Genomic DNA, 20,606 nt, shown 5'->3' with positions numbered 1-20,606 from the left:
CAGCGTGGGGCCGGGAAACGCCTCCTTCCCGGCCACACTGATGGTTCCCCATCCAACCGGGCCTGGCGCGGCCGCGGCGCCGCGTGGGAACGGCCACCGGGCCCCGGATGGTCACCCCACAGCGGGATTTCGCCGCGGCCCAGCAGCGCCGGGATTTGGGAGCGGAACGCTGGGAATGGGGACATTCCCTAACCGGGATGTGCTGGTGGATGTGTCGCCCTGTGCCACCCAAGACCCTGCAGAGGACGGGCATTGATGCCACGGAGCTGGCGGCCACCGCGGCCAGTGCGGCATCGCTTCCAGGGATCTCCCGAGCCCCACCCCGGCCACAGCCATAGCTCTGCCCCCCACCCAGCCCCCAGCGCGGCAGGAAGGTGTTTGTGGGGCGCAGGGTGACACCCCAAAAGCCAGACCAGCACAAGGGCAATGTGGGAACGGCCCCATCCATCACGGAGTGCCCAGAGCCACCAGTGATCCCCATCCCACCCTCCCGGGGATGGGCCGGTCCCCAGCGTGGCCACCACAGGGGAGGAGATGGGGCCCCAAATCAGGAGCCCCCACCAAGAACAGCAGCGATGCTCAGGCTCAGGGAGACCTCTTTTATTTGCCGCACGTCGGCCGAGTCTCCGCAGCGGCCCCGTCACTTCTTCCCCGCTTTCTCCCTGCGCAAGGCCTTGGCCAGCTCCCCGATCAGCCGCCAGTACTCGCCGAACCTCAGCTCCTCGTCGTTGTTCACGTCCAGCTCGCTCATCTTCTCCTCCAGAGAGGGCACGTCCTGCGGGGAGGACGCGGGAGGCTCGGTCACTTCCCTGTCCCCAGAGGGCCGGGATGGACATGGGGGGAGCAGAGGCTGCTCCTGCCTGCAAATCCCAGGGGATCGGGAGCAGCCCCCCAGCTCAGGGGGGGACCCACGGGGACCCCGCGGTGCTGGTGCTCCCCTCACCTTCATCAGGTTGGGCAGCTGGAGCCGCACCAGCTCCTTGAACTCCCCGGCGGTCAGCGTCCCCTTCTTGCCCTCCTTGGCCGCGAAGGTGAAGAACACGGTGACGATGCGCTCGATGGCCGTCTCCAGCTCGGTCAGCTTGGTCACCTCGGTCACGTCAGTCACCTCGGTCACATCGGTCACCTCGGCCGTGGCCATGGCACCGGACACGCTGGTGGCCCGGGGCTGCAGGGACAGGAGCCCAGAGGGGGTCGGAGGCAGAGGGGTGTCCCGGGGGAGGACCCTCGCCACCTCCCCAGCCCAGCGAGTGTGCGAGGGCTCAGCTCAGCCCCGCAGGGCTCAGGAGGGTCCCGGGGCTTGTGCAGGACCACAGCGAGGGGCAGCAGGTCCCGGTGATGACGCCGCTGCCACCCGGCCCAGGAGGGGGCACACGGGGAAGGGACAGAGGCACATCAGGGGTCCCCAGCGGCCCTGCCGTGCCCGGGGTGGGGCCGGAGCTGCGGGCGGCGATGCCGCACTTACCCCCTCGCTGCGGGCAGGTTGTGGCCCCCGGGAAGTTTCGGGGGGTTCGGGAGGTTTGGGGAGGTTTCGGGAGGTTTTATACCTGCGCCGCAGGAGGGGACAGCGCAGCCTTTGTGTCCCCCCCTCCCCGCGCCGGTGTTGGGTTTCCTGGTGCGGACGGACGGACGCGCAGACACCGCCCGGGCGCCGCCGTCCCTCCGTCCGTCCCTCCCTCCGTCCGTCCCTCCGTCCTCTGCTCCCTCCCCAAGCGGGCACCGGACCAAACTCGGGCTGAACTCGCCGCGGCCTCGGCGGCGCCGCCCGGGGACCCCCGGTGGGGACAGGACGGGACCGCGGGCAGAGAATCCCCCGGGGCTGGAGCACCGCCCGGGACCTTTCACAGAACCGTTCGCAGAAACATTCACGGGATCATTCTCAGGATCATTTAGGCTGGAAAAGACCTCCGAGATGATTGAATCCAAACTTTGAGCCCCATTCCGGGGGTGCAGGGAAAGTGTCATCCCCAACTCCCTCCCTGCAGGGCTGGGGGTGCGCTGGGGACAAGGATGTGACCCCAGCGCCCCGGTGACGTCCCTGTCACATCCCGGCCTGGCCCCGGCAGTGTCACCGACCCAGGGCCCGGCTCGACCCGCACCGAGTGAGAGTTGTGACTCAGCCGCCCGCTGACATCATCCCTATTAATAGTGGGCTCTGTAAAAATTAATTAATCCAAATTAATTAGGGGGTTGGAACGGCCCGAGCACTCCCCTTTAATCAGTAGGTATTTATAACATGGCAGCCCTGGCACGTTTCCACCCGGCAGCTCCCGCTGGCACCGACATTCCCACGGGGACCCCAACACCCTGAGAGGACCCCGGACACAGCCCCGGGACTGTCCCCAATGTCCCCAACCTCACCCACCGGCGTGACAAGGAGCGAGGCTGCAGGGAGCAGCCCCCCAGGGCAACACATGGGAATTTGGGGTCCCAAAGTCCCGGGGGTGTTTTGGGGACCGAGGGCAGGGAGGTCCCCACACAATGTGCCCGTCACCAGCGCGGTTTGCGCTGAGCCCTGACACACTCACTGCACCTCTCCACGGGTGCGGGGAGGCTCTGTCCCCACCCCACAAACGCCACACCAGCTCACGGGGCAGGAATTGGCTTCCTGCAGCCCCATCCGGCCCTGGGATGACAGGGGGACAGGGCTGGGACGTCCGTCGAGCCCCACGTCAGGGGACCGAGATGGTCTCTTGGGAAACCGCCGGGTGAGTCAGGCCCGGCAGGGACCGGGACAGGTTTGGGGTGAATCACCGGCCCCGGGAGCCAGGCGGGCCCGTGACTCCCTGGCCCTGGAATTCGGGGAGTCGGGATGGGGTGAGCAAGGGGGAGATGCTGCAGTGGCCCCACAACAGGAGGGGGACATAGGAAAGGCACCTCCAGGTCTTTTGTCACCCTGGGGTCCCCATCCGGACTGTCCCGACGGGCAGGGAGTGGTCACCCGGCCTTGGGGACCCCGGCAGGGGCAGGAGGGGACCATAAAGGGATGGAGACTGGGACCATAGAGGGACTGAGGCCATCTAGGGACAGGGATGGGGCCATATAGGGACAGGGACAGTATAGGGACTTGGGCCATACAGGACCACGGGACCCCGTGTGACAGGGTGACCACGTGCAACCCAGGGGGGTCAGTGTCCACTTCCATGTCGTGGTCTTGGGGCTGTCCACACAACCTGTCTGGGCCGGGGACCCCAACCAGGGATGGTCACAGTGGCCACCACGGTGACCAGCCCGGCAGTGGCCCCTGCTGGCCCCGTCGGGGCTCGTTGGAGGGGACCGTGGGGCCAAAGCAGGTGCCCAGAGCCACCGCGGTGTCCCCGGCGGCTCCTCCCACTCCAAAACCCCGCCGATGGATGGAAAAGCCTCTTCCAGAGCCCCGGCGATGGGACGGGGAGACAAGATCGGCCCAGCCCCGGCACCGGGAACTGGAGCGACTGGTTTGGCTGGGTCAGAGCGGAGCAGGGGAGTCGCAGTGGCTGAAACCTGTTCCAAGTGTGTGTAAAGCTCCTGGCATGTCCCTCGCTGCTCCCGCTGTGGAAAGGGCTTGTCCTGGGAATGTGCCAGCCGGGCGTGCTCTGCCCCCGGCCGCGGGGTCCGGGACCCCCGGGACCCCCCCAGTGTTGGGGGTTCCCCCTGGGCCACTTCGGTCCCGCCGCTGGGGTCGGATCCTGCTCTCCCAAAAGGGTTCGGGGGTCTGGGAATGCCCAGTTCAGGCTCTCGGGAGCGGCCGGAGCCCTCAGGAGCGCTCGGACACTCCGGCCGTGCCGGTGTCCGGCAGTCCTGGCTCCGTCCCCTCTGACCCTGCCTGGCAGAGAGTGGGGTCGGGGTTATTTTTGGGTGATGCCTGTCCCCGTCCCGAGCAGCTGCTGCCCCGGTGACGTTCCCGGGCGTTCCCGGAATCCCGCCCGCTGCCGAGCCGCTCCGGGGACAGGGACACACCGAGTGAGTGCCACCGGGGTCCTTCCCAGTCCCCCCCATCCCCAGGCTCAGGATCTGGTCCCTTCTGGAGCCCCCCCTCCCTGCCCCACGCCACAGATGGGAGCTGTGTCCTGCTGGGAAGCTGAGCTGCCGTTTGGGATCCCCACTTCCAGCTGGGACCCCCAATTCCAGCTGGGATCCCCATCCTTGTCTCGGCCCCCCCATGTCCATCCAGGACCCCCAGCGCCCTCATTCCCGGGGCAGTGGGGAGGGGGTTTGGCCCCACGGGACCAGCAATTTTGGGGTCCCCAGGCAGGGCCCACCCTCAGCCTTTCCCAGCCACGGGCACAGGAAGATGGAAACGGAGGGAGCGGGATGTCATTAACCCCAAATGAGGGCTGGGATCCGGGATGAAGAGCCCGGCACCACGCGGCTCTTGTGAAAATGCAGCTCCTGTTTGGGGGGGGGGGGGGGGTGTCCCAGAAAGGGTGGGATGAGGAATTTGGGAGCTGAGGAATTTGGGAGCTAAGCTCCCCAGGGATGCCGGAGCCGGGGAGGCCACAGGGGTCCAGCCCGCGCGGATCCGGGGCCGTAACGGGATCCGCGGGATTATCAGCATCGCCCAGGCCAGCTCGGAATCCGGTTTCTTGGCCGAGGCGTTGCTGCAGCAACGTCCGGCTTGGAATTGTGGGGCCTTTTCAGCTGGACAAGAGGCCTTTGAGCTCACGGGGGGCCCCGCGGAGTCACCCGATAGCCCCCGCGGCTCCCCCCGGGCCCCGCTGGCTCCCGTGGCGAGGCCGAGGACACCGGATACCTTTATCAGCCCCGGGAGCGGGGCTGGGCACGGATCCGGCCCCGTGGATGCGGCTCCGCGGCGCTGACAGATGGGGGATGCCGGCGGTGACACCGCGGGGTCACGGCGTGGCCACCGCGGTCACCTGGGGGTCCCTGGCGACTCCGGCAGGGATTGACCCCAGCGAGGGACTCCGGTGCCCATCCCAACCCTCCCAATTTCCCCGATTTTTCTGCGTCCCGGAGCATCCAGGGGTGGTGGGGAGCACCCGAGGCTGGGCACAAGGAGCCCCCTGAAGTGATGCTGTCACCCCGGCCCTGCCCGCGGGGTCCGCAGGTGCTGCCCGCTGCCACCCCGGGGGCTCTGCCCCCCACGCCCGGCCCCCGCGGGGGTGGCCGGCGGTGCCAGCCGGGCTGTCCAGCCCCGGTATCGGATCCTCCCGGAGGGAGGGGGCTTGGAGCTTATTTAACGTGCCCGGCCGGGCCGGGAGGGCGCACTCGGAGCGCGGGGAGCTCAGGTGAGCACAGGCGCCTCTGTTCCCCCCCAAAACCCCCCCAAAACTCCTTACCCAGCCCCTAGGAACCCCCCCAGATCCCCCAACCCTGCCCAGCAGGGCCACGGCCGGGGGGTGGGTGACATTTGGGGGGTGGCGCTGAGACAGGGGGGCTGGCGGCTGACGTGCCGGGGGTCCCGCAGCCAGAGCCATGGGATCGCAGCTGGAAGGGGCCATGGAGACCCTCATCAACGTCTTCCACCACTACTCGGGCAAGGAGGGCGACAAGTACAAGCTGAGCAAGAAGGAGCTCAAGGAGCTGCTGCAGAGCGAGCTGGGATGTTTCCTGGAGGTAACTGGGACCAGTCCGGGGCCTGGGGGGGGCTCCCTTTCCCCCATTCCTTGGGGGAATAGCAGCTGCCCAGCCCCAGGGCTCACCCTGTGCCCCCCCCCCCCAGACTCAGAAGGACGCGGGGGCCGTGGAGAAGATCATGCAGGACCTGGATGAGAACGGTGATGGAGAGGTGGATTTCCAGGAATTCGTGGTCCTGGTGGCCGCCCTGACCGTGGCCTGCAACACCTTCTTCTGGGAGAACGCCTGACCCCCCCCCCCCGCCACCGCAGCAGGACCTGGATTCCCAAAATCCAGAGCTCCCCCCCCCCCTCCCCACCACCCCTCAGCTCACTCCCTCTGCTCCCCAGCATTCCCAGGGGATCCCGCTGGGATCCAGCTCCACAATAAAGGCACCAATCCAGCCCGAGGTGTGTTGTCAGCTCCTTCATTGCCGGCGTCGGGATTCCTGCCCTGTCCCCCTGCAAGTGCCCCTGGGGATTCCAGGGAATATTCCCACTCTGGGGTCACGGGGAAAAGCCACCCTGGGTCACCCCAAATGCCCGGAGACACCCCTGGCTCCACCCTGGGATCCACCCTGGAATCCACCAGGATTTCCCAGGGCAGGGTGACCCCGAGGCGGGTGATCCCGGCCGGTGTTGGGGTGTGGGACACGGGAGCACCGGGATTTGGGAAGTGGGGGTGACAGGCTGAGACTCGCTGCAGGTGGCTCCAGAGGCGCCGGCACCGCGCCTGTGGGGCTGGAGGAACCGGTTGGGATCTCCTGGCCCAGCGGGATGGGACGGTGGCCAAGGGCCCCACCAGGGCCGCCAGCGCCATCATCCGCCTGCGATCCCGGCTCGGGATTGGCCCTGCCAGGGCTGGGATGGACATCGGGAAAGGGGCATGGGAAAGGGGTCAAGGAACAGCTGGACAGTGCTCCCACGGACATGGTGGGACACTGGGGGTGTCCTGGGCAGGGCCAGGGGTTGGACTCGGTGGTCCCTTCCAGCTCCACAATTCCCTAACCCCTGGATCCTGTATGATTCCAGGACCCAGTAATTTTGTGATTCTGTGACTCCCTGATCCTGTGAGCCCATCGCGATTCCGTGATTCCGTAATTCCAGGATTCTGTGACGTCTCTATGAGAATGGAATCGACAACGGAGCTGACAAAACCGACGCACGGAGTCCGCAACTCCGCGGAATCCGCGGAATCCGAGGATTCCACCACCGTGTGGCTCCGCGACTCCACGCTCCCATGGCGCCCTATTTCCTCGATCCCGTAACTCCCTTGTGAAAAACGAGGTTCACTCTCCTGTGAGAATTTAAAGAGTTTAATATAAAGACAATAAGAGACACATAAAATAAAGCAAAGGGATAACGGCCGGGTGCCTTGGCGCTCTGCCAAGAGCACACCTGATGCTCGAGGTCCGTCCTTTTTATACCATTTTTACTGTCTGTTCTCTATTCATATTTAAACTTTTCTAGGAGCTGTTCTGCACGGCCACTCCTTGGGTCCACCTTTTTAGAGCATGCGTAGTCTTCGGCCTTGTGGTTTTATTTCTTTTGATTCTTGGGGTTGGGCCCGCTAGGTAAGGGTCGATGGTGGGGTGGATCTCTTAATTCTCCAGACAGTCAGGGCTGATTGCAGCTTTGGCCTCTTTGCCCCCCGGGCAGAGCGGTGATAGCGGCTCTCGGACCCTCCTGGCCGCCCGTTCTCCGGGCGGAGCAGCCTTTGGGCCCTTTTGTTCCCTGGACAAAGTGTTGATCAGCAGCTCCTTGGGCCTCATCCTCTGCTCGCTTGGAGGTTCTCACACTTGCTAACATTCTTGCTAAAACGAGAGAAAACTACATCCACGCAGCAAAAAAGCATTTCTAACATTATATAATATCCACTTTAATAATTTGCGAGAAGCCAATACTATAATATATGGTTATAACACCCTGGTCCCACGCTGCCATGACGAATCCATGACGATTCCATGACGACACCACTCTCTATGACGTCACCAGAACGCCACCCCCCCATTCCCGCCAGAACGTTCCCGCCCCCTCCCTTGGCCCCGCCCATTTCCCCGCCCCCTCCGGGGGCTGCACCAACCACCGCCCACCCGGGGGGGGGCTCGCGCGGCGGTGGGCGTGGCCGAGCGCGCGGCCGCCATTTCGGCGGGGGCGGGAGCGGCGCCGGCGCCATTTTGTCTCGGGCGGCTGAGGGAGAAGCGGCGGCGGCGGCGGCGGCGGGAGCGGGCGGAGCTCAGCGCCAGCCCCGGCCCCGCGCCGGCCCCACTCCGGCCCCGCACTCACCCGCCTGCCCGCCGGAGCCACCGGAGACCTGGCGACCGTGTGCTTCGGTGAGCGACCGGCACGGCTGTGCGGGGGCGGGGCGCCGCTGAGGGCCCGGGGAGTCCCCTCACGGTCTCCTCACGGTCCGGGGGGGTCCCCTCAGGGTCGGGGCTTTTCCCCCTGATCGGGCTCTGGGGTCGGGGCTGAGGGGGGCGGAGCGGGTTGGTTTTTTTTTTTTTTTCCCCTCAGGAAGAAAAATGCTTTAAAAACCACTTGAAATTGAAAAAGCCGCTTTATCTTAAAATAAAAATTTTAAATATAATCGGAGACAGGATGAAGGCTTTCTGTTGTCTCAATTTCTGGCTGTTAATCCTCTCAATAAAGCGGTTTTTTGAAGGTATTATAGGGTGAGCGCATCCCGGCCGTCATCCACCCGTTAAATTTGCTGCTAATTATAAATGAAATTAATAAATCAATCTGCGGAGCTCAGGGGTTGGAGCTCAGCATGTTTCTGTAGCATCCAGCGCTGGGTGGGATTTAAATCCCTGCCCTGAGGGAGGTGGAACCTCGATGTTTTTAAAGGATACGATGCTTTCATAGCATAATCTTAAGATTTTTATTCCCAATTTTGTGCGCTCTGCCCCTAAAATTGGGGTTTGCACCTTGGTAATGCTAGAAACATGGGAAATGTGGAGGTGTCACTGTGCCAAAGGCATTTGGTCGCTATTTACAGCTGGATTTTTGTGTTATTACTCCAAAAAAAGATAAGATATTCACTGTAAAGAGGAATTTTTACTAAAAGTGAAATAAAGTAACTCCCGTATTTATTAAACCTGGTGGGGGGCTAGAAAACACTAAAAATAAATAAATACAGTACCTATAACCTGCCTCACTCTTAATTCTCTCCACACAGAACAGAGGTTTTTTAATGTTTAATTATATAAATACGTGACAATCATATAAATTTGATGTCCTTGGTTCTGTTTTGCATCTTTACTCCGAAGATGGCATTTGGTTGCCATCTTGCTGCTGAGTTTTTGTATTATTCCTCCTAATATTGCTGAAATAGTCACTATGAAAAGATAAACTTTTGGTAAGGGTGAAATAAAGGAACTCTCTGATTAATTAAAACTGGGAGAGAGCTAGAAAACATTAAAAAAATCCCAGAATCAGAGCCAAAAAATTCTGGCAGAGGGCTAAAAAACACTGAAAATAAACGGATATGTTACACATAACCTGCCCCAGTCTTGATGTCCTCCACCCAAGGAGGCAGAATGGGGGGATTTTTAGCATTTAATGGTTATAAACGTATAACAAAGGTCTAAATTTTCTCTTTTGGGCCCTGTTTTGCAGATTCTCTGAAGATGGCTGCACAGTCAGCACCGAAGGTCGTGCTAAAGAGCACCACCAAGATGTCTCTGAACGAGCGGTGAGGAAGCCAACGGCACCTTCAGCTCCTAAGAAATCATTTTTTTTTTTTACTTAATTCTCACTATCCAAATCCAAAACCCACCGTGGTTTCCGCCCTCTTTTAACCTCGTCGAGCGAGCGGGTGCCTCCACACCTGCCTTACCCTCCGACCCCTGCGGCACGCAAGGTTAAAAGGGCCAAATTCCGGAGGGATTTCTCCGTGTTTTAGTGTTGATTCGCCACGTAAATCCGGTGGGATGTGTTGTAAGAGCAGAGACCAACCTCACACCCTCCCTGTCTCTCCCACATGTTTTGACATTGGTATTTTGGCTCTGCTGCCGCGCCCGAGGGTCCCACCTGCCCGGGTGGGCTCTGTAAGAGGCCGGCGGCGGCCCCGGAACCGGCCCAAAGGCCCTTCTGGGCCTTGTAAGAGGCAAAAGCTTCGCTTCACCTCCATCTCTCTCTGTCCTTGAGCTCTTCCCGTGGGTCATTCCGCTGGGTTTTTCCACGTGTGGCTCCTCTGTGACGACTAACGGGTGTCCCGCTCTCCCGCCGAGCACTTTGGGGTTAAATGCGTTGGGATGGGGCAGCTTTTGCTCCAGGCAGTGCTGCAGGGAGGTGTGGCCTGAGCTCAGGGACACCTTGCTGGCACATTCCCTCCCTGTCAGCCCCCATATTCCTCGTTTTTGGGGGGGTGGATTTCACTCTCCAGCTCCCAGGAAGCTGCTGGGTTGCTGCTCAGGAGCTTTATTCGCCATCTCGCTGCGTGTTTGCTCTTCAGTTGAGAAATAAAAGCGCCACATAAATTCCCAAGTGGCCTCATTTCAGGAGAACAGCTGGGTGGAATTCAGGAGATGCTCTGGGTGGTGGAATTTTGTAGAATCATGGAATTGTTAAGGTTGGAAAAGGCTTTAAGACGATCCCTTCCAACCTGGTGCGGGAGGACGCCACGCGTGGTGTCTTTCCAACCTACCTCCTGCCCTGGAATTTTGATGCTTTTCCCAGATTTTTTGGGGGTTGATTTGGCTTTTGCTGTCCTGTTTCTCCCCCCCAACCCCCCCCCCCATCACGGCCATCCCCGCTTCCTGCTGGTTGTCACCCCTTCTGCCATCTCTAAACCCACTAACCTCCAGCTTTCTCATTCCCACTGGAAACTTCCACCTCATTCCTGCCTTTCCAGTCCTCGCGGCCAGCGAGGAATCCGTAATCCCATAAGTACCACTCTTTGCATAAGGTTCATGGGAGCTGGAGCCCCACTCGAGCACCGTGAAATGCCGATAATTGTGTGTTTTAAGCTTTAATTAAACCCCGTTTTATTCGACCTTGAAGCTTCACTAACATGCTGAAGAACAAACAGCCGATGCCGGTGAATATCCGGGCCACCATGCAGCAGCAGCAGCTGGCCAGCGCCCGAAACAGACGCCTGGCCCAGCAGATGGAGAACAGACCGTCTGTGCAGGCCGCTCTGAAGCTCAAACAGGTGAGGGAAAAGGGGATTTGGGCCTTGCAGGAAGTGGAAAAAACGGCTCCAGAAGGAGACAGAGGCCGGAGAAGGGAAGGGGATGGAGGGTGAGTGTGGGGGGCTGTTGGAGAAGAGGAGGCTCAGTGTGGGGGACAGTCTGGCTCTCCACAGCTCCTGACGGGAGGGTCAGGTTGGAATCAGGAGGAATTTTTTCCTGGAAAGGGTTGTCAGGTGTTGGAAAGGGCTGCCCAGTGAGGTTTGGAGTTGCCATCCCTGGAGGTGTCCAGAGATTTGGCACTAGGTGCTCTGGGCTGGTGACAAGGTGGGGATTGGACTTGATTGTCTGGGACAATCTTTCCCAGCCTCGATACTTCTGGGATTCTGGAAAAAAAGGTGTTGGAGAGTGTCCAAAGGAGGGACACGAGGATGGAGAAGGGTCTGGAGGGGCTATATGAGGAGTGGCTGAGGGCACTTGGTGTGTCCACCTGGAGCAGAGGGGAGACTCAGGGATCTGCAGCTCCGAGCTCTGCTCCCTGTGAGCGGGGACAGGACCCAGGGAATGGCTGGAGCCGTGTCAGGGGGTTCAGGTTGGAGATCAGGGAAAGGTTCTTCCCCCAGAGGATGCTGGGGCACTGAACAGGGAATGGGTACGACCCTGAGGCTGCCAGGGCTCCAGGAATGTTTGGACAACGCTCTCAGGGATGCCCAGAGTGGGATTTTGGGGTGTCTGTGGAGAGGCAGCAGTTGGCCTGGATGATCCTGATGGATCCCTCCCAACTCAGGGCATTTCGTGATCCTAAAAATGATACCTGGGAGGGACTTGCAGTCAGTTCCATTTTTTACCTCGGATAAGTAACACGTCGTCGCTCCGTGGTTGTTGGTGTTGGCGTGGGGGTGTCGGATGCTGGGTGTTGATGTCTCCTCTCTATTTTTCCAGAGAAATGGCTCATCCCGGGGTCCGGGAGCTGCCGAGTGCTTCACCTCACAGTCCCACGGCAGCGACAGTCGCTGCCGGTCGGTGCCAGCCCTTAAAATCCCACCCCAGCTCCACCCTCCCTCGGTAGCCGCTGCGAGGAGCAGCGGGACAAACTCCCGTTGCTGATTGTTTGGGAATGCAAGCCTGGGTTTCAGGCACAACCTTCCGTCTCAAGCGCATTATTCCAACCCCACGCTGCGTGTGCTGTGTCCCCAATCCCAGATTGCTGCATGACTCCTGTCCCACCCAAATCTTCTCTTCCAGAAGAGCTTGAAGCAACGCCTCGGCAAGAGCAACATCCAGGCGCGGCTGGGCCGGCCGGCGGGGACGCTGGCCCGCGGAGCCCTGGGGGGCCGGGGCCTGGCCCTGGGACAGCGGGGGATGCCCCGGGGGGCCCTGCGGGGCCGCGGCGCCCGGGCCATGATCCGAGGAGGGGTCGCGCTCCGAGGTCAGTACGGCCGCTGCCATCCCCAGCGTCTCCCCCTTAAGCTCTTCCCCGGGCTGAAATCCCGCTTTTCTGGTTCTCCACTGAAGGTCAAGCCCTGCTCCGCGGCGGGAGAGGGATTGCCCCCCGGATGGGCCTGCGGAGAGGCGGGATCAGAGGCCGCGGAGGCCCGGGAAGAGGCGGACTGGGCCGGGGTGCCATGGGCCGGGGAGGGATCGGCGGCAGAGGTGAGTGCCCGGGGCCTCGGGAACAACAGGAATTCAGCTGGAATCCTTTCCTGGTTAAGGCTGGGATGTGGAACCTGCAGTCCCAAAAATTCCCAGCCTGGAATAAAAACCAATTATCCAAAACTTGGTTATTTTTAAAACAGATATGGAGCAGGGGTGTGAGGGGGGAAACGCAGGAGCCAGATGTTGGGGGAGGTGTTGATCTTACAGCCAGATGTTGGCGTTGGGCTGGGATTGAGGAATTCTCAGGAAGCTCCTGATAGTTCAAGTGGCAGTTCTTGGGCTGAGAAAGAGCTGGGAGCGTATCCATGAATCCAACATCTGTCTGAGCATCTGCACCGGATCAGGAGCACCTCACGGAGCCGAACGGGGTGGGAAATGCTGGGATGGAGGGAGTGACGTGTTTTCCATCCATCCATCCATCCCGGCAGGTCGTGGCATGGCCGGGCGGGGCCGGGGCGGCTTCGGCGGGCGCGGCAGAGGCCGGGGTCGCGGCAGAGGCTCCGCACGCCCAGCCCTCACCAAGGAGCAGCTGGACAACCAGCTGGACGCCTACATGTCCAAGACCAAGGGACACCTGGATGCCGAGCTGGACGCGTACATGGCACAGACGGATCCCGAGGCCACCGACTGAGGGGCCGGGACTGCCGGGGGAAGGGGGGGAATCGTTCCATCGGGAGCTGCAGTGGGAATCCCCGATGGAAAATTCAGACTTAGTGTGTTCTTCGATGTTTTGATACTCTCTGTTGTATTAAACTTTTTTTGGATTGTTCTTTCGGGGCATCTTTTTGGTGGTTTTTCCCCGAGGAAACGTACGGGGGATGGATCTGCCGTGGAGAATCTGCTGCTGGTGGTGCCAGGGATGCATCCGTGGCTTGGGGACCAGGTGTTTGTGTGCCTCTGGAATTCCACGGTTGAGTTTTGGGATGGTTTTGTTGGGTTTTGAGATTGGCTGTTGGATTTTTGGGATCACCAAGTTCCCAGCTGGAGTTCAGTTTAACCCACCTGAAGCCAAATCCAGCCTTCCCAGCAGGAAGAGCCTGAATTTGGCTGTTGTTTTCCTTCCCAGACACTCAGATCCTCTCGTTCTGCACCAAAAATTCCTGTGGGGTTGGAGCAGGTGGAAAAATTCCTTGTTTCAGTGGGTTTTTGGGGGTTGAAGCTTGAGTTCTTTTGGCGCTGTGTTTCTGTGTGGTTCAAGTGTTTGTTTAAAGGAATGAAAGGCAGGGACAGAAAATTCAGCCAGGACTGCAAACTGGATTTCTGGAAATGTCTCTTTTTCCGGAACAGATTCCAAAATTAATCATTTTTCAAAAACATAATTGAACCCGGTGTGATTTGGGGAAGGGTCTGTGCTTTTATCACTCACCCCTTCCACGCTTTTAAGTTTACCTGTTCCATTGGAATCTTGCATTTCTGGTTAGTTAAACGAGAGAGAATTCCCAAAAGCTCTGTGTGGGGTTTTTCTCTGGAAATGGGATTTTTCTGTTCCTACTCTCCCTGAATTTACTCTGCAGGGGCAGAAGGAAGGGGAGGGGGCTGCGGCAGAGGGCTGGGGCAGCTCTGGCTCGCACCGGGAATCCACCGGCTCCCGGCTCATTCCCGGGGGACAACCGGGACCGGGGCCCGCGGCATTCCCGGGGGATAACCGGGACCGGCGGCATTCCCGGGGGATAACCGGGACCGGCGGCATTCCCGGGGGATAACCGGGACCCGCGGCATTCCCGGGGGATAACCGGGGCCCGCGGCATTCCCGGGAGATAACCGGGACCGGGGCCCGCGGCATTCCCGGGGGATAACCGGGACCGGCGGCATTCCCGGGGGATAACCGGGGCCCGCGGCATTCCCGGGGGATAACCGGGGCCCGCGGCATTCCCGGGAGATAACCGGGACCGGGACCCGCGGCATTCCCGGGGGATAACCGGCCGGGACCGGGATCCGCGGCATTCCCGGGGGATAACCGGGACCGGGATCCGCGGCATTCCCGGTGGGAGCGGGGCAGGGCGGGCTCTGGGACCCGGCGGCGCCGGGGGCGGGGCCCGTCTGGAGGCTCGGGCCGTGAAAGCGCGGCCGCGATTGGCTGTCGCGGCGAGGCCCGGCTGTCTCGGGCGCTGCCATTGGCTGCGGCGCGGCGGCGCCTCACGCGCTCCGGCCGCTCCTTTTGTTATTGTAGGGAAGGAGTTGGGAAAGGGCTGAGGGAGCGGGAAAGGGCTGAGGGAAGGAGGAGAGGGAAGGTGGGGGAGGCTGAGGGCAGGAGGAAGGGGCTGAGGGAAGGGCAGAGGACTGAGGGAGGGGGCTGCGGGCAGGGCAGCAGCACCGTGAGCCGGAGGAGATGCGGCGGGAGCCGGGCCGCGAGTGAGGGCAGCCGGGGGCGGCGGAGGTGAGTAGGGCCCGACCCCTCATCGGTACCCTGGGGGTCCCCACTGGTGTCCCTTCCTTGAAACCTGTCACCCCTCAAAGCCCCTGCACCATCCCTGTCACCTCGCCGTGCCCCATGGTGTGCCAGGAGCATCCCTGTTCGAAGAGCTTTGGGACTCGGGACATGGGATCAGAACAGGGGTTCTCCTGGCAGGAGCAATGTGGGGTGAGGATGCAGCCAGGGAGAAACCACGTCTGGCCCCCACTCACACCAGTTTCCCCCAAAGCGGACTGGGCTGAGTTTTGGAAGGGGACAGAGGTGGTTCTGACCTTTCCAGTCTTGCCTGGAGCAGCCTTGGGATGCAGCCACCAGAGCCGGGGGGACCAGGACCCTGCCAGGGTGACCCTGCACAGCCCCAGCTCACAGAGAGTCCCCTCTTCCACTGCTTTTAGCCCCAAAACTTGAGGCAGAGCATGGGCAGGGATCATGGCAGGGAGCAAGGAATGCTGGCGTTGAGGCAGCACCAGGATCCCCGGGATGAGATCCCCAGGATGAGATCCCGGGATGAGATCCCTGGGATGAACCCCAGAGCCTGGCGAGGGGCTCAGGGTTGTATGCCCACCACGGGGGGCTCCATGCATCCCTGGAAGTGTCCCCATGCCCTGACGGCATCTTGGAGGAGCCCGGCACAGGGGGACGCGCAGGGGGTGCTGGCAGGACACCCAGGCTCCCTCCCGATCCCAGATAAGGAGCAGGGACCAGCGGTTTGTTGTGTCTGCCGCCATCCCAAGGATTTTCCAAGGCTCTGGAACGCTGCATCCAGGCTCTGGCGTGAGCAGGGTCTGGCAGGGAGACAGGAAAGGGAGAAGTCGGGGAGAGAGAGGGGTTAAGGAGCGGCGCCAGGCCGGGCTCTGTTTAGTCTGGCCTCGGCGGCGGCAGCGAGAGCGGGTCCGTCCCCGTGGCACCGGGCACGGACACAGCTCTGCGCCCTGCCAGGCGCTGGGGACACCGCTGTCCCCGAGCCTGGTGCCACGGTGCCACCACCCAGCTCTGGCTCTGCTGCCGTGAGGAGCTGGGGACAGCCCGAGTGTCCCTGTAAACCCTATGTCCTGTCACCTCACCCCCTGGGACTCAGGGACCGTGGAACCCAGGCGTTGGGTGACAGATGGCTTTGTCCCATGTCCTCCTCACCTGGAGGAGGGTGCCACCTTCCCGGTGCCACACGGGCCACATGTCCCTCGTGCCAGCAGCACCCGGCTCGGTGTCCCCGCACAGGCGAGGGCACTGGGGACAGCGTGTCCCCTGCAGCAGGGTGACAGGCAGGGTCACGCCTGTGCCTTGCAGGGCCGCAGCGCCATGTCCCTGGGCAGTGACAGCGGCCCCGGCATCGTGCACAGCCTGCTGTGCCACCGGCAGGGAGGGGACAGCGAGGCCTTCGCCCGCCGCGCCATCCAGAGCCTCCTCAGGAAGCTGAAGGAGAAGAGGGACGAGCTGGACGCGCTCGTGGCCGCTGTCACCTCCGGCGGGGCCCAGCCCGGCCAGTGTGTCACCGTCCAGCGCACCCTGGACGGGCGGCTCCAGGTACCCCCGGGACACGGGGACGGGGGGCTCGGCGGGGCTGGCCCAGCCTGGAACCCCCCCGGGAACCCCCCGGACTTCCCCGGGCTGAGTGGGACACAGGTGACCCGTGACACCCGCTGTAAACCCCTCCCCAAGTTTGGGGGTCCTGAGTGTTGGGGTATCCCAAAACCCCTGACCCCCTCCCCGATTCCTCCCCAAGTTTGGGGGTCCTGAGTGTTGGGGTATCCCAAAACCCCTGACCCCCCCACCTCCCCCGATTCCTCCCCAAGTTTGGGGGTCCTGGGGTGTCCCATAACTCCACGCCCCCTCCCCACGCTGTCGGAGCGGATGGATCCCCCTGCCCGCATCCCCCTCCCCTCTGCGGCATCCCCCGCGCCCGCCCTGCCCGGGATGAGTCAGTGTCTGGCAGCCCTCGGCCCGGGGGGGGGAGATCGGGGGGAGTTTGTTATGTCTGGAGCCGGGAGGCACGAGGGGACCCCCGGCCTGGCGCCAGCCCCGCGCTGGGGGGGCCCTGGGGGGATCCCGGTGTCAGCCGGGGCTGGATGTTGTCACGCTGGGGAGGGACACCACCCCTCAGCCCTTCCCTTTGTGTCCCCGCAGGTGGCCGGCAGGAAGGGGTTCCCCCACGTCATCTACGCCCGGCTCTGGCGCTGGCCCGACCTGCACAAAAACGAGCTGAAACCCGTCAAATTCTGCCAATTCGCCTTCGACCTCAAGTGCGACAGCGTTTGTGTCAACCCCTACCACTACGAGCGTGTGGGGACCCCCACCAGCGGTGAGCCGGGACCCCCGGGTGGGGGGATTCCCCAAAGGGGGGGCGGGGGGGGGTCACCAGCAGCCCTAAACCCCCCTCACCTCTCCCGACAGGTCTGAGCATCCAGAAGAGCACAGGTGAGACCCGAGCCCGGGGCCGGCGGGGAGCCCCCCCGGAGCCAGCCCAGCCCCCCGCAGCGGGTCCCCGTGCCCCCCATGGTCTCCGGTGTGTGTCCCCCGCCCTCCCCAGTGCCCCCCCCGCGTCCGGTGAAGGAGGAGTTTGTCCATGACTGTGTGCAGATGGAGCTGCCGGCCCGTCGGGAGTTGGGGGCCGAGCCCCCTGCCCAGCCCTGCCAAGCGCTGCCCCCCCGGCAGCCCCCTGAGCCCCCCTGTGTGCCCCAGACCTACCCTGCGCTCCCCATGGCGCCCCAAGGTGAGACCCGCCCCCCCCCTTAACCCCCACCCTGCAAGAGTTTGGGGGCATCACCCCGAGCCCCCCACCCCATGTACCCTACGATGACCCCCTGTGACCCCACATTGTTCCCATATTCCCCCACAGCGGCCCCCCAGGACCCGCTGCTCCCCCTGCCCCACGCCGAGGGCCCCCCAGCACAGCTCCCCCTGCAGAACGGGTACCCCAAACCACCCTACCACAGTGAGTATGGGGACACCCCACTGCCCCCAGCCATCCTTGGGGACCCCCCTGTGTCACCCTGTTTTCCCCTTCAGGTTCATCACTGAGCTGGACCAGTGGGGTCCTCTACAGCCCAAATTTGGAAGGGTCACAGCCCCCCACACCACAACATCCCGGCAGCCAGAGCCACCCGCAGGCCCCCCAGCACCACCCCAACCCCTGCTGTAGGTTTGGGGGGCACCGGGTGAGGGCTGGAGGGGTCTGCAGGGCGCTGACCCCCCCCTCTCTACCCCTCCCAGGGCCCCCCCACCACAACCCCGTGCTCCAGCCCCCCGTGTCCACCCACCCCGGTGAGTGCCCTCACCCTCCTGAGCACCCATGGGTGCCGTGACCCCCCCCATCCCCACCCAAAAATCCACATCCCCCCTTCCAGGGCCGGAATTCTGGTGCTCCATCGCCTACTTCGAGCAGGACGTGCAGGTGGGGGAGATCTTCAAGGTGCCCTCGAGCTGCCCCACCGTGGTGGTGGACGGGTACGTGGACCCCTCGGGGGGGGCCCGGTTCTGCCTGGGGCAGCTCTCCAACGTCCAGCGCTGTGCGGCCAGCGAGAGGGCACGGTGGGTGCACGGGGGGCACTGGGAGGGATGGGGGAGCAATGGGGGAAGCAGGCCGGGGAATGGGGTCAGGGGGGCACAGGGGGTGTGGGGTGGGCAATGTGGGGGAGAAGGATGGGGAGCAAAAAGGGTAATGGGGGTAGAGGGGGGATTTGGGGGATGAATGGGAGGAGGGGGGATTTGGGGGATAAATGGGAGAAGGCGGGATATGGGGGATAAATGGGAGAAGGAAGGATTTGGAGAATAAATGGGAGAAGGGGGGATAAATGGGAGAAGGGGGGATTTGGGGGATGAATGGGAGAAGGGGGATAAATGGGAGAAGGAGGGATATGGGGGATAAATGGGAGAAGGGAGGATATGGGGGATAAATGGGAGAAGGGGGGATTTGGGGGATAAATGGGAGAAGGAGGGATATGGGGGATGAATGGGAGAAGGGAGGATATGGGGGATGAATGGGAGAAGGGGGGATTTGGGGGATAAATGGGAGAAGGAGGGATATGGGGGATAAATGGGAGAAGGGAGGATATGGGGGATAAATGGGAGAAGGAAGGATTTGGAGAATAAATGGGAGAAGGGGGGATAAATGGGAGAAGGGGGGATTTGGTTGATGAATGGGAGAAGGGGGGATGAATGGGAGAAGGAGGGATATGGGGCATAAATGGGAGAAGGGAGGATATGGGGGATGAATGGGAGAAGGGAGGATATGGGGGATAAATGGGAGAAGGGGGGATTTGGGGGATGAATGGGAGAAGGAGGGATATGGGGGATGAATGGGAGAAGGGAGGATATGGGGGATAAATGGGGGATAATTAGGCCAGAAGGAGGAAAAGGGGAAGAATCAGAGGAGGAAGGGGAGATGTGAGGGGAAAATGGCGATATGGGGGAAAGGGGGATCCAGGAGGGATAATTAGGGCAGGAGGGAGGGGGGGGGGATATGAGTGAAAACCATGGGATAATCAGGGCAAAATGGGGACAAACCTGGGGCCTGTCCCGCATGGGTGGAAGCCGGGGTGGGGCCGTGGGGGTCCATGCTGAGGGTCTCGGCCAGGCTGCACATCGGGAAGGGGGTGCAGCTGGAGCGGCGCGGAGAGGGGGACGTGTGGATGCGCTGCCGGAGCGACCACGCCGTGTTCGTGCAGAGCTTCTACCTGGACAGGGAGGCCGGCAGAGCCCCCGGGGATGCCGTGCACAAGGTCTACCCCGGAGCACACATCAAGGTCGGGGGTCTCCGGGGGTCTCCGGGGGTCTCCGGGGGTCTCTGGGCATCCCCAAGTCCCCAGGAAGGGTACCAGGGGTGGGGGGAGCTCCGTGCTCAGATTTTAGGGGGTTTTGGGCAATGGGGGAGGGCAGTGGAAGAATGCAAGGGATGGAGAGAGCCCCATATGGCCACGCTGAAGGGGACACCGGGGTACCCCCCACCCCAAAGCCACCCCGCTCAGGGGTCCCCCCCCGTGTCCCCGCAGGTGTTTGACCTGCGCCAGTGCCACCGGCAGATGCAGCAGCAGGCGGCCACTGCCCAGGCTGCGGCCACCGCTCAGGCCGCTGCTGTGGCCGGCAGCATCCCCGGGCCTGGCTCAGTGGGCGGCATCGCTCCGGCCATCGGTGAGTGACCACAGGGGTGACACAACCCCCATGATGACCATGTCTCCCGCGGGGCTGTCAGTGGCCACCCACTGTTAGTGAGTGACCTCCAGGGTGGGTTGGGAGCCCCGTGGTGACCGTGTAACCCCCCCTCAGGGCTGTCGGTGGCCGCGGGGCTCGGTGTGGACGACCTGCGGCGCCTGTGCCTCGTTAGGCTGAGCTTCGTCAAGGGCTGGGGGCCCGACTACCCCCGGGCCAGCATCACCTGCACGCCCTGCTGGATCGAGGTGCACCTGCACCGCGCCCTGCAGCTGCTCGACCACGTCCTGCACGCCCTGCCCGACGCCCACGCCTGACTCCTGGAAGGAAGAGCCAAAAAAAAAGAGGAAATAAAGGCAAAAAAATGAGGCGAAATGACCAAAAATGTGTTGGTTTAACGGTTGTTTAATGGATGGGGTCAGAATTTGCGGCCTGGCTGTAGTGCAGACGATCCAGGCCCTCAGTGCTGCTTTCCACCTCCTGACTTAACTTTTGTATGAAAAGAAACAAAAAAAAAAAGAAGATTAAAAAAAAGCCAAAAAAGCAAGGTGAAAGGACCAAAACTGTGTTGTTTTAACCATTATTTGATGGATGGGGTTGGAGCCTGTGGCCTGGGTTTGTCAGCGCCTTTGACGGACGCTCAGCAGCGCAGCTGTGCCCCCAGATGCCCCTCCAGATGCGTTTCCAGATGTGCCTCCAGCTGTG

The 20,606-nt window shown here is 62.2% G+C and overlaps 4 protein-coding genes across 6 annotated transcripts; 3 read left to right on the top strand and 1 right to left on the bottom strand.

The window, feature by feature from the left end:
* Positions 1-519: 519 nt before the first annotated feature.
* On the bottom strand, positions 520-1,679 carry S100A13 (S100 calcium binding protein A13). Of its 2 annotated transcripts, none has more exons than XM_082298875.1 (3): positions 1,548-1,679; positions 944-1,168; positions 520-775 (listed from the first exon to the last, which is right to left on the bottom strand). In XM_082298875.1, the coding sequence occupies exons 2-3, from the start codon at positions 1,139-1,141 to the stop codon at positions 641-643; spliced, it is 333 nt and encodes a 110-aa protein (XP_082155001.1). In that variant the 5' UTR covers positions 1,142-1,168; positions 1,548-1,679; the 3' UTR covers positions 520-640. The 2 variants fall into 2 exon arrangements, with proteins under 2 accessions (XP_082155001.1, XP_082155002.1); XM_082298876.1 differs by lacking the exon at positions 1,548-1,679 and adding an exon at positions 1,466-1,530.
* A 2,163-nt stretch (positions 1,680-3,842) lies between these two features.
* Positions 3,843-5,809, top strand: S100A1 (S100 calcium binding protein A1). Its single transcript, XM_082298526.1, has 3 exons — positions 3,843-3,942; positions 5,408-5,556; positions 5,663-5,809. The coding sequence occupies exons 2-3, from the start codon at positions 5,416-5,418 to the stop codon at positions 5,804-5,806; spliced, it is 285 nt and encodes a 94-aa protein (XP_082154652.1). The 5' UTR covers positions 3,843-3,942; positions 5,408-5,415; the 3' UTR covers positions 5,807-5,809.
* Positions 5,810-7,718: 1,909 nt separating this feature from the next.
* Positions 7,719-13,112, top strand: CHTOP (chromatin target of PRMT1). 2 transcript variants are annotated; one of them, XM_082298820.1, is made up of 6 exons: positions 7,719-7,888; positions 9,174-9,249; positions 10,560-10,710; positions 11,936-12,116; positions 12,203-12,340; positions 12,772-13,112. In XM_082298820.1, the coding sequence occupies exons 2-6, from the start codon at positions 9,185-9,187 to the stop codon at positions 12,972-12,974; spliced, it is 738 nt and encodes a 245-aa protein (XP_082154946.1). In that variant the 5' UTR covers positions 7,719-7,888; positions 9,174-9,184; the 3' UTR covers positions 12,975-13,112. The 2 variants fall into 2 exon arrangements, with proteins under 2 accessions (XP_082154946.1, XP_082154945.1); XM_082298819.1 differs by having other exon boundaries at positions 7,720-7,888; positions 11,933-12,116.
* Positions 13,113-14,608: 1,496 nt separating this feature from the next.
* On the top strand, positions 14,609-20,274 carry LOC309583054 (mothers against decapentaplegic homolog 4-like). The gene is made up of 11 exons (XM_082298573.1): positions 14,609-14,720; positions 16,044-16,280; positions 16,881-17,073; positions 17,284-17,466; positions 17,593-17,688; positions 17,763-17,891; positions 17,967-18,017; positions 18,101-18,284; positions 19,330-19,498; positions 19,745-19,883; positions 20,019-20,274. The coding sequence occupies exons 2-11, from the start codon at positions 16,056-16,058 to the stop codon at positions 20,216-20,218; spliced, it is 1,569 nt and encodes a 522-aa protein (XP_082154699.1). The 5' UTR covers positions 14,609-14,720; positions 16,044-16,055; the 3' UTR covers positions 20,219-20,274.
* The last annotated feature ends 332 nt before the right edge of the window (positions 20,275-20,606 follow it).

This window comes from Coloeus monedula (assembly GCF_965178545.1).
Source record: "Coloeus monedula genome assembly, chromosome: 29".
Classification (NCBI taxonomy): domain Eukaryota; kingdom Metazoa; phylum Chordata; class Aves; order Passeriformes; family Corvidae; genus Coloeus; species Coloeus monedula.
The sequence above is the reverse complement of the archived record's forward strand: the minus strand, read 5'-3'. Positions and strand labels throughout refer to the sequence as shown.